Here is a 13,263-nt window from a genome sequence, read left to right on the forward strand (position 1 = left end):
CCTTCCATTTATTTTCACTTAAACAAGAAGCTGGTTTTTATGTACATTAAAGCTTTATAAAAATGTAACAGTGCAAATGCAAATTCCTTGCTGAAAGTTTAACCAAAAGGCATTTCCAGTAGAAATGGGCTGACATATCCTGAGCATAATCATGTATAATATCCACTGAAGTTAAAAAGAGGTGCTTTGCAACATTAAACTGCAGTGTGCAGTACGTATTTTTCGGACCATAAGGTGCACGGGATTATAAGGCACATTAAGCGAAACAAAGCAGTCAGATAAATCAAACTTTATTAAACTCATTCTTCTTGCTTTCTCCACTTCTGTACCATTGATTCATTAACCCTCTGATGCATGAATTATGAAAGCCTTGGTCAAGATTTTTTTCTTAAGTGCTTTTATTCTTCTCAGGACATGAAAAAAAATGTTCAACTCTTTTTTTCCCCAAAAATATGTTTTTTTATAAAGTTATAAACTTGTCCACTCCAGTGGACTACATGCGCCTGAGCACTTAGCATGAAATACTGTGAATTTACTATAAAAATTAATTACCTTGTGTTCTATTGTAAATATACAAACACTTGTTTGCTTGTATCCTTTGAAAAACATCTCAGCAATTTTTTTGGAACTTTCAACTCATAAGGCCCCAATGTTTAGACGTAAATAACAAAACCAATCAACAGTCCTAGCTGTGAATCCTACACCTGAATATGGCAAACTATCTCCAACAAGAGAAACATTTTTGAGTCTACACAGTTCTATAACGATGCAGGACAGTATTACCAAGCCCTTAGTAGCATGCTGGAAGAAAACACAAACTGACATCTTAGTCTCTGCATCTCCAAACACTTCTGTGTTCATCACACCTAGGCTGTCCGTAGTTCCTATGTCTCTGTTCTGCTCTGGCAGCCACTCTCATCATCACTGGACTTATCACTGAACTCATCATCACTGCACTCATCAATGAAATCATCATCACTGGAGCTGGATGGAATTTCCTGGACTATTCTGTACGCTGCCTTATTCTTTGCTGCATTTGAAGTCTACAAAATATGATAAAATAATTATTATAGTAACTCAAACTACAGCTGATCTGCACAGAAATATACATTTTAAATGAGTAGCTTATAAATGTAACAATTATATGCTTACTTATAACCAAAACAGTCCCAAAAAACAGTGAGACAATTTATGACTTATGTTAAAAAAATATAGTGGGTAATGCATGATGTCCACTACAGTGGACACATGGTTAATCGTAGTTTTCTACATATTAGACATAACAATTTCTTATTCCAAACAGATAATATCCTTCCCTAGATGTTACTGCATATCATCATATTTTTTTTACCTGTTGGGCTCTTTTAGCATAGAAGGATTGACAGGATATGCCAGCAGTGGTCGGCAGGGGTGACAGTTTGTCTGCCATCTTTGATTCAGAGGAAATTTACTTGCAGTTGCACTAACTGAACACTGAATTGACCTCAATGGAGCATGGCAGCAGAGAGCACTCTAGAGGCTAATATGCAGTTCCACCATAGAAACCAATGCATTAAAGAGATATGTACGTTTTAGTAGCTGTCCACTCCAGTGACCACTATGCATCAGAGGGTTAATGTTGAATTCTCTGGCAGCTGCTCTATTCCCATGTTGCTGCAGTATATTAATGACTAACCTCGTATTGTGGATGGATTATCTCAGTTGTTCTCCTGACTGAAGTTTGGTCCGTTTACAGCATCCTGCCATGCGATTGCATTTGTCTCTAACCATGAAGAACCTTCACGTTAACTTTTATAAGTGGAAAAGTGTTAGTGTTCGTCCTCCAGCTTCACTGTTTATGTTATGCTAACATAGCTGTGTCGCTAGCGATCACGTAGCACATCATTATATACCAGCTAGCCCAACTTCAGTAACCCTACAAACGTCACTGCTGTTTAGTTTCCTGTCTTCATTTATGTTGGAAGTGATAGCAGAGCTGTACGTTTGATTTTTTTCAGAAATCTCTCGGTCAGAACATGCAATATCATGCTTAGGTAACTAGCGAAACTAGCGAGCTAACTTCCGCTAGCTTCCTGCTAACTTCTAACTCCGTTAAATGTAATAACTTTTGTTTTCATGGATGCCTGGAAGTTAAACTTTATAGTTACACCTGGTAAAGCAGCAATGCTGATCGTTTTATTAAAGATGAAAGAATTTAGACAGTTTTTAACTCTAAGTGATGCTGCAGTGTTGTTTGACCTGAAGCATACGGAGTTTAGGACCCAGATTACTCCCAGATTTAAGAGCATCTTAGTCCGACAAATACGACAATAACAACGGCCGCTTGCATGTTCTGCAAAAAAATGTGCTTTGTTGTGTATCTGATGGACAAACACCAAACCAGTTCCACATCACGGAAGTTGCACCATTTTTACAAACCAATTCTGGTTCATCTGTTTCACTCAACAATCGGCCATGTGCGTATGAAAACAAAGGCACTGCGCATGCGCGTTTTACTCCCATTCTATCGCGATATTTCATTTTCCTATCGTTGCCTAACATTATACCGGTATTACCGTGAACGGTATAATATGGCCCAGCCCTACTAGTAGGGCCCTGTTGGCACATGAAAATTGGTCATCTGTTGTCCCTATCGTCTCCTTCCACTTGATACCAATAGAAGCTTAGGCTGGGCCCAAAATCTTTGTTTAAGCTTAACAAGTTTCTAATGGTCATTACTGCTGTGCTTGGCCTTATTGTACTGGGGTGAAAAGAAAATATATTAATTCCACAGAGCAGTGACTTTTCTCGTTTTTCTTTCTCTTCCTCGCTCTCTCTGGCTCATATGAGCCCCACTTATGAGACTGATCCTTGTCCCTTTTTTTTTTCATCAGACCATGGGTCCCATTTTGGCACACAGCCCTTTGTTATAACAAGGTAATTATAGACGCACTGAAGTCATGTTCATAATAGCCTTAATGACTCGTACAGGATAGGGGAAAGTCTATTGAAATGTGTGCAAGAAAATGAAAGCTCTAAAACACTTTTTTGCTAAGGAGAGCCTGAGGATGTGATAATAAAGAGGCATTTATGGCAGCAATCCTTGGTGCCAACTGAGAGGCCATTCTCTCAGCATGACAAGAATGATGCCTTGTTGTTTTAATGCCTGACTATTTATATATCCGTCTTGAATTGATTATTGGATCATTGGATTGTCGTATCTATCTACAGTCATAACAGTGTGCAAGAAAAGCACTGTAACCTACACTGTAACATGCATGGTAACCTGATGTGCAGTGTCCTAGAAACATTGCATTGATTCACTGTGTAGCAGATCTTAACAGCACTGATAAGTGTATTTATAATAATATGTCATGTAAGCACAGTATATTGATTAGCACAAAGAGAATAACAAAAAGTAATGGGTTGCAATTGTATCTAGCTTGCTCACATTGCTAATGCAATAGCAGTGCTGCCTCAGGCATATTCAGATTTTCTTATTTTCATAGCTCTGGCAGTCGTGTATGGACTCAGCTCTGAGTTCTTGCCGCGTCCCTGAAAAAACTTAACGCTTTGTTCAAGATTTATTAGATCCAAATTCAACACGATCAGCTCGGTTTCACTCATAACAGCAGAGCAATGCAGAGATCACAGCGCAAAAGCATGAATGCAAACAACGACATCGCCCACGGCATAGGCGTAAGCTCTACGGAGATTCACTCAGTACCATAAATTAAGTTGTCAAACAGGAGAAAATACCTGGAAGACAGAGCTCCAAGCTGGAAACTTTGGACTGTCTCCATGCTTCTCCATAGTAAGAAAACAACAGGGTTGGGGTGGGCTTGCAGGCAGTGTGTCCACCTACTATAGGCTGGGAGAAACTCTGAATATCAATAGTGACAGCCTTATGGCTGCAGCAGATGTCTCTCTGTGCTGTGCCTGATCAAGATCATAGACCAATTCATCAGTGGGATTAAAGAGCAGCCAGTTTCTGTGAAGTATTTAAAAAGACACAACTGTGTCTGTTTTGCTTACACGTGCCAATGTATAATAAAAAACTTTGCAGCCTGAGATGAAGTTGCTGGACTCGAGAAGGACGCACGTTGCCAAATAAAACAATTGGATTATGAGCTTAGGAGAAAGAAGGCATAGAACTGCTGGGCCAAGAAGAGTGACATTTGCAGGAGCAGGAAATCTCTCAAATCACTCTTCGTTCAGGCAGTAAACAAAACAGTTTGGTGTGTGTTTCTCACCATATGTTTGAGTCTTATCCATAAGCATCTGCCAAAGGAAGCATAAAACATTCATAACTCAAGCTATACCCATGCAAGATTATTGTTTTGTAATTTAGGTTTATACATGGATGAAATTGCACATATGTCTATGTATTAGTCTCATTTATATTTGACTGTATCAAGCCAGGCCTTGACCCAATGCTCCCAGACTATCACTGCTAGTGGGAGTGTGCGCTTTAAATATATGAACGGTCCTGTCACCTCGATGTTTTATACAGACTCACCATGCTCTTTATGAGGTAGACCTTTTTTACCTGCTTAATAGCAGTATTTAATATCTAATTTGCCACATCATCACATGGTAACAATACGGTTCATTTAGGCATGTATATGTGGTAAAAAAAGACCTGATAAAGTTTAATTAGAATGCAGAGTAAAGGTGATTTAATTGACCTTAAACATAGCGTGGTTATTGGTGCTAGCTGGGTTGGTCCAAAACTGCTGATCTAATGGGATTTCTCAGCATCATTTCTTTGGGTGAAAATGGCTTTTGATGCCACAGCTGAGGAAAATGACCAAACTGCTTCAAACTAAGGGAAAGGCAAATTAACTCTAACACTCTTTACAACCAAGATATGCTGATGAGGATCTATAAACGTACAATACATCAAACCTTGAAGGGCATGCACCACTGCAGCAAATGATCAAACCAGGTGGTGCTCCTTTCAGCTAAGAAGAGGAAACTGAGGCTATAAGTTGCCCAAAATTGGGACAGCAAATTGGAAAAATGTTTTCTTGCCTGATGAGTCTCGATTTATACTGCAATATTCAGATGATAGTGTCAGAATTTGGAGTATAGACTACTGGTGAGTGCATAAATGTGTGGGAGATTTTGGGCCCTTTAGTACTAGCTGAGCATTGTTTAAATGCCACAGCCTACCTGAATATTCTGGCTTTGTCCATCTTTTTGTGACCACAATGTTCCCATCTACTGATTGCTGCTTCCAGTACCATAATGGGCACTATACCCAAATGACCTCCACAGGCACCAGATCTCAATCCAGCAGAGCACTTTTGGGATGTGGTGAAACAGGAGATTCGCATCATGGATGTGCAACCGAAAAATCAGCAGCAACTGTGTGAAGCTATCAGGCCAATGTGGATTTCCTTGAAATCTCTTGAGAAATGTTTCCAAAAGCTTGTTGAATCTATGCTGTGAAGAATTAAGGCAGCTCTAAAAGCAAAAGGTGGTCCAGTGGGGTTTTAGCGAGGTGGCTGATGAATATATTTGTGTGTCCATATGAATTATCTCCCCTATAAATGTCACTGTCACCTTATGTTCTCTTTCCTGTGCACAGGTGCCATACTCACACCAGAGTAATTCAAGATTTGTATCAGAAGGAATGGGGCTCTGTTTGAATCACTGCACCTTTTTCTCTCTCTGCTTGTGACTCACACAGTTGTCACTAGCATTCAGTATCCTTCTCTTAACTCTTACTACTTGTTTCCTCTGAAAATTCTTCTTATATAAACTAGCCCTCTGCCACATTGGTGATCACTTATACCACCTCCAGACTGCAGATGCAGCACGTGTTCAATCTGCAGTGAACCACTTGACATTTAAACGCTAGTTTAATTAATTTTTTCCCTCTCGATTGCGGTGCTGGGTACTGTACCAACCTCTTTCAACCATGGTCGAGATGAGGGTGACTGACGAGAGTTGACCCATGCAGTGGACCCACCCCCAGTTTTGGTTTTGCCGTGTTGGTCTGAATGGTGTTCAGTCCTGGGGCTTGAATGAGAGAACGGCCTGTATTGTTGGTAACCTTCGCGCTCTGTGTGCATTTTATTTTTTTTATCAGTAGCTATTTTGTAACAGCTAACTTCTTAAAATGAATGTTGTGTCAGAATGTATCAAACCCGTTGACAATCTGCGTATGTCTAGTTCAGAAATTCATTTCAATATTTGTATTTTGACTGCTTACACTTAGCTCCATCTGTCACAAGAAAACTGAGAATGGAAACGGGAGTGACTGGTTGGGATGAAGGGTTGAAATTGGCAATTTTCATGCGACTAAATCTCTCAGTAGGGGTTATGTGTCACAGAAAGGATTGATGGCTCATTTCTTCCTCTAAGTAAAGTGTTGCTGTGGCCACCCTGTTTCCGTCCTGCTTTGCTGTATGTGCGCTCTGCAAGCTTGTAGGCATATGCTTGTACCAGTAACGAGGAGACGATGACGTGATTGTTTTTGTTTTGTTCCTGGAGAGTCTTCCTACAAAAGTCCGCCTGTGCTAGGCAAATAAATGATTAGTATAATATAAAAAGACACAATCTAATCTGCAACTTGAGTCTCAGCAATGACAGTCAAGAGCCAATCAAATTTAAAATATGAATACCAGACAAAGTGAAATTTAATCAGAGATGAGTGACAAAACATGATTGTTTAGTTTATAGAACTGCCAGTATATATTTTAAAAATCTAAATCATGCATTTACTTTTTGTTTACCCCTCAGCCTTTGACTTCAGATAAGTAGCTCTGGTTTTGTAGCTGGATTTCTTTTCTTTTTTTTAACTTAGTGTTGTGTGTAACCATGTGCCTCTATCACTGCTGCTAATACTTTTACTGTCTGCATTTTTACCTCCATTATTTTCTTTTCCATTTTTCCTTTTTTTCTTCTTTTGTGAGCCTTGAAAGCACTTTGGATCAACTGTGTTGTGTTTGAAGTGCTTTACAAATAAGGGTTCCCAGCCACGTTGGAAAAAAAGAAGAAGAAAATCCACAAGGAAGTAGAACATAACAGCTTTCCTACCCGCTTACTCTCTCTCACTGAAGTCAAGCTTCACATATCTGCAACTGAGGTAGATTTCAGGAAAGAGGTGAGCAGTGGAGAGTACAAAGTAATAGTTTGGGGGAGGGGTGGGCAGAACATGTCTACAATGTAGAGGGAAGTTTCAGTTCACCCCCAGGGAACACGCAGAGTAGGTGTGAAAAGTAGGCTGGTCTTGGTGCTTTAAACTGACTAAATTTCCTCAGTCAGGTCACAAAAGGAGGTGATAGGCAGGTAATGTGTTCGTGTGTAGATTTAGCTGGCTGCGAATAAAACTGACCGTGGTTGTGCGCATTACTGGAATGGCTAAGGAAAGGATTACACTCTAAGGACACGGACATTGCGGACCCCAAAGCCAAGTGTTATTCCTGTTGTATTTCAGTGAAGTCTGCTTCGGTTTCACCTGAAAGGCGTAGTTGTTGGTCCATTGTGTGGTTACAAAGAATTGGCAGACACACGGATTGTCCACAAAGATCCTCGTCGATGTCATTCGGACCCAAAGAGGTTCTAGCGTACGCATGTATGCAGAAACTGCAACAAGCTTTTAAGGATAGCGAGGGAACGATTGTCCTATTCATATACTGAGTTATGTTAACTGAGGTCTCTTGGAAGAAAAAAGCAAGTGTAGGCTCTGCTGCTATCCTAGCAGTGTGGTGAGTACAAAACCAAAAAAAAACCAACCCAAAATATGCAAATGGGTGTATGTGTGCAGTTATTTAGTCTGTACCAAAGACCTTGTGTGTGTCTTATGACTGTCATGATGCAGTGCTTGGAGCTAGAGATCTGTGCAAGCAATGGCCTTGTTCAGGCTAGATAATTAGTCAAATGCTGATTTCTCCTCAACTCCCATAGGAACAGTGTCACCTAGGCCAAATATCACCTATTGAAGTGGTGCTTGTCTGTCTGTGTGGGCTTGGAAAATTGCATTGCTGTGTAGGCTCCAAGTACATACAGTTTGTTCCATACGTTTTTGGACAGGGGACAATATTTCTAATTTTGGCTCTTGACATCATCACAGAGGATTTCAAGTAAAACAGTCGACATGTAAGGAGTTTGATAAAATAGTTGCATTAACTGTTTGGGACTTACTGCCTACAGTGTGTAAAAATAATAGGGATCTTTTGAAAGACATAGAAAACAATAATCACAGTAATGTTTTTTGTAAGTGCATAATCACTTCATTAATAAAGATTACTGTTTTATTACCTTAAAATGAGGCCTTTATGTTTATTAATTAATGCCTGTGGTGCTCTTCACTTTGCTCACATATGGCATAGACATGGTCGGCTAATTTATCTGGTTATTTTTAATATCTTGTTAAACCAATCTATGCAGTCAGATGACAAAACCTTGGCTGTTTACAGTTACAGAGAATGCAACATTGCATTTGGGTGGACATGATGAAATGAATATATTTACAAAAACCAAAAGAATTTGAATTTATAATAAATAGCTTTTAAAAACCTAAAGATATTAATAATCGCTGTATGTGTGAAGATGTTGGTGGAAGGTTTAATTCAGCTGTTAAGGAATAGATGGGACTATTTACATACACGTGCTGTTATCATTATAGTAAGAAAGAAGCAGCTTGTTTTCTAGCTATTGTGTGTTCTCTTCAATGCTTGGAAAATGAAATATTCGTGATTGCGTCTCTCTAAGGAGATCTCTGTAATCTCATCATTAACCTATGCACAGTGATGAACCACAATGACATGGAGCAGGCTGCCAACTGTTAACTTTCCCCTCCCATATTGACTTCATATTTTTCATATTTGCCAATCGAAGTCCATATTTCTTTTGAGCGAGAATGTATTTCTGACCCTTGGTCCCCCGACTGTCTTTATTGTGTTTATGTGCAGGAGCTTCAGTTTGAGCGGCTAACCAGGGAGCTGGAAGTGGAGAGGCAGATTGTGGCCAATCAGCTGGAAAGATGCAGACTCGGAGCTGAGTCACCAGGCGCTGGTAGCAGCAGGTAATGAGAAGAGAGACACACACACACACACGGAGGAAGCCACAGTCCAACACATGGCTTTTCTATCCTTCACAGCAGTGGCCATACTCTGTGGTATAACCTTATGGCATTATAGCATTGTGATGGAGCATCCCAGTATGCTCAATGATGCTCAGTGATTGGACTATGAATCTAAAATATTTCTCCGTCTTGTGCTTTAATCTGAGATGAACAGAATCACTCCTTGCATGTGCATGTGTATGTATGTATGCATTTATATGTGTGAGCACGCATGATCGTGAGGTGTTGTTTTCTCAGCGACGCATTGCTGTGAGTGACTTGGCTCTGTGAGCGCGTTCCCACTTCATCAGCAAAGACACTAGGTTGCCTGATCATCACACCTCAGTGACCGCACATTCTGTCCTGTCTGCTGTGGCTCACACATGTCAGGTTCATTTGTAAGGCTCGATATAACGTTGAAATATCTCAACAGCCTCACAAGGCAGCTGCAACGAAGTTTTAACAGCAGTCTTATTGTCTTCTGCTGTAAAATGCATCCATGGTCCTCTTCTGTCATATGTAAACAACAAACCTTCTGCAGCGACAGAAACAAAAGAGGCAATGAGCAGTAACAGTTGCAAATGCACAAACCAAAATACTTGCACAGTATGTTTATTATTGTTTTTAGGGCTTTGTCACGTAACGTAACTGTAAATGTTACTGTCACAAACACAGGACTATGACTAAATTATTCCTGTTTGAGAGAAACAATAATTGGTGTAAACGCTTGATAATTAAAGTTGTATTACTGTTTGTTTTTTAATGTTCTGTTTTTGATGGCGAGTTTTTTTTGTTGTTGTTTTTTTTTTTTTAAATTAAAACTAAAAATGAAGCACTTCAAAACTGATTTGTACCGAGGTTTCCGTGACAATGGTAAAAGTTCATGCATCGTAAACATGAATCCTGTTATAGTTGCACTTTTAGTATCTTAAGCTGAAATGAGAGTAAGAGAATTTGTGAGTTATGATGGGAGTTATTTGTGTCTTTCATTTTCTTTGAATGTCTGGTTTACTGAAACGGCATACTGCTATACTACGAGTATTTTACTTGCAGTTAACCGAGCTGTACTCTGTCTGGTTTAGTCCTAAGCATTATGTCTCTTTGTAAGGTTTGATTCCTGAGTGCCGCTATAAAAATAATGATGAGATCACAAATTATGTAAACTGTCTTTGCACTTGAAAGATCGGTGGTTAGATTCCCGGCTCCTACAAGTGTGTATTTAGGCAACGCATTGAACCCCAAATTCAAACTAATGAGCGTGTGTGCCGAGGAGAAATGCTAAAAGTCCTGCACGAATAGTGTCAAAGTGGCCTGAGTGATCAGAAATGACAGAAAAGTGCTATTTACTCATTATGTTGTTTGGATCATGTGGTCAGAGCTAAGGTACAGTCATCTTTTTGTTGCACTGTACTCCTGTAAACACATGTATTTTTACTTTTTTTAATCTTCATCATATAACCAAAAAGAAACAACTACTTCTAATTATTGCTGCTACAGGTGGTTCTTCAAGCTTCTGATACATCTACATGCATGAAACACCAGAGCTGCTGCTGCCTCTCCTTAAACATCTTGCACCATACTATGCCCTCTAGATGGGCATGTAAGGATGACAGGAGTTGTAGCTCTAGTGTAAGGTTCCACCCTACCCTTATCTATGTTTATCTAATAGCTTAAATCTCTTACATACTACATCCTTCTGTATAGTGCTTTTTATGAGTGGGGGGCGAGCTATTTTCTTCACAAGTGGTCAGTGAATATAAATTCTGATGGCATGTTGCTACATTCACTCTCAAATGGGCCGTAACACAATTGGGATATATCTGGATACATGACACTTTGTTTCAAAAGTAGCTTTAATGGCTCTCTGAACTTTTCTGGCTTTCTGATAATAAGCCCTATGCCCTTAGTGCATTCTTGCACTCTAGCCTGCATAACTCTAAAAAGCACTCACCTACCAGCACTGCTCAGTAAGTGTCCATTTCCCCTTTGTCCCTTTTTTAGAGGGGTGCAGATATACAGCGGCTTTAAGTGCTGCCAAAGAGGTGTGGACAACAGCTCTCTGAATTATACACAGCCCCAGTAATTACTTTAATTTCCTCTTTCAGAAAAATGTTGTTTGGAGCACAGTTTTAATGAGTCCAACCACACTATGGTTGTTCTTTATTCGTCCACACAAGGGAATATTTATAAAATGATTCATATATCAAAATTAATTTTGGGAATAAAGCTTAAGGACAGAGCAGTCTTTGTTTACTCAACCTAATTATTCCCTAAAATATCAAATCTTGTGTGTGCTAGACACAATGAAAATATCACCCAAATCTGTTTTGTGTAGCTTTCAGCTCATTGTCTTGATCCACTGGTCCATAAGTGACATTTGGCTTGCAAAACAAAGTGTTTTTCAGAGTAGTTGGTGGATTAAATGAGCCAAATACCAAAATCCCAGGCAATGTTGGACATGCAGTCGTCTCGTTGTAGGCTAAGTGTCACTTAAAAAGCATCACAAGAAAAAACTCGACTGAATTGGCAGACACAGGTTGTTGCTGTGGTTTGATTTTAATGAGGCTTGCCCTATACCTCGGTTGTTAGGACTGTCAGCTTGGGACTTAAGGCTTTCCGTGTATTTGCTACGATAGTAGTATGCTGTTTCTGTCTTCATAGCTATTAGTCACCTACTTATCTTGCCTCAGATACAACTCGGATACCTCTTTACCGCTTTAGAAATCTTTCTTTTTTTCACATTGCTAATGCTGCTGTTTGCACTTCTCTTGCCCACAAATTATGACATTTTACTGGCCTTCCATTCACTCATTTTATCTTTTAGCGGCATATTCTGTGTTGTGCATGTAATGGAACATGCATTTGTTGCAAACTGTTCAGTATGCAGTGTCTTTGGGTTGATATGCTCTCTGAACCAAACTGTCAGAGATCTCTTTATGTTGACATGCCTGTGCTCTTAAAAAAAATGCAAGCACCACCTGGATTGCTTGGATCCATCAGCTGCATTTTGTTAGTGCTATCTACATGTTTGTCTCAACATTTTGTTGCCATACCTGAGCCAAGCACAACAGAACATCCATCAATTAAAAAAAGAAAATGCTTAAATAAAGCAGGGGCATCTGGCGCTAGAGGCTATCCCAGCCAAATTTGAGCAAGAAGTACATCTTTGGGTGGTTTACCAGTCAATCACAGGCCTAACACAAACAAAAGATTCACATTCACACCCATGTACAATTCAGAATTACTAGTCGAACTCAAAAGTTTGTTTTTCTGCTGCCTTCCATTTGAAGTGGTGTCAGGCTTTCCGCTCGGTGAAGTCTGAGTAGCCACACCAACCTCGATTTTGCAATTCGAGATGGCAGCTGCAACAAAAATGGTTTTAAGACTGTAAAACTATTGTGCATGTGTCACTAGTTAACCTGTACATTGTGTTCATACCCAAGTATTGCTACTGATGGCAAAATTTGTTTACCATGATATGGAGAGAAAACAAAGCCTTTTTTTCTGACTGCTACTGAATTATGGTCAAGTTGGGTATGACATCACTACCAGTTCCAGTGTCCAACTTCCTTTGTATTAAGGTAAAAGGAATGCTGGCTTAGTCTGTGGGCAGAAAGTGGAGCATCCAGAGGGAACAAGTGTAGGCACAGAGAGAAAATGCAACCCTAAATGTTAACAAAATACAAAAGATACAAATTCACATAAATATGGTAACTAAAGTCAGCAAAATATGTATCTGTCTGCAGGACTGATCCAGCCTTCCTCCCGCTTTTCCTTCTTTTCTGTTACCAAACATCAGGATTTGCACCTTCCATTTATTCCAGTAGGAAAGAGTTGCAAGAGTATTTGAATGTGAGACAAGGTACATGGATAGAAGCAGAAATGCCTGGTATGGGCACATTCTTAAAATTTAGCCAGCGTAGTCTGACCCTCTGAACAAGTTAATTGAGTTTGAATGAAGTTTGAAACAATGTTATTAGCAAACAGCCAAGTCTGCAGTTTAGGATGCGTTTTATTATTTAAACTTAATTTATTCCCAGTGTCTGTTGGCAAAGTCCCACCTAAATATTTGCCTCTAATCATCCAGCCCTGCTCTCATCATGCAGATCACAATCAGTGTTTTGGTTGAGCTTTGTGATGTCTGTTTGAAAAAGCATTAAATTAAATTTTCTGCGAGTTAAGTGTGTAGGGCTTTTTTTCTGATTTGT

The 13,263-nt window shown here is 39.6% G+C and overlaps 1 protein-coding gene across 2 annotated transcripts in view; it reads left to right on the forward strand.

Moving 5' to 3' along the window:
- The window catches only part of LOC308410333 (plakophilin-4-like), a 93,828-nt gene that overhangs the window by 39,200 nt on the left and 41,365 nt on the right, over positions 1-13,263 (forward strand). For both annotated transcript variants that reach the window (XM_080903591.1, XM_080903592.1), the window contains exon 3: positions 8,904-9,016. In XM_080903591.1, coding sequence (XP_080759717.1) covers positions 8,904-9,016 — 113 coding nt within the window. The remainder of the gene's footprint in view (positions 1-8,903; positions 9,017-13,263) is intronic.

This window comes from Rhamphochromis sp. 'chilingali', assembly GCF_963969265.1.
Source record: "Rhamphochromis sp. 'chilingali' genome assembly, chromosome: 14".
In the NCBI taxonomy this organism is placed as follows: domain Eukaryota; kingdom Metazoa; phylum Chordata; class Actinopteri; order Cichliformes; family Cichlidae; genus Rhamphochromis; species Rhamphochromis sp. 'chilingali'.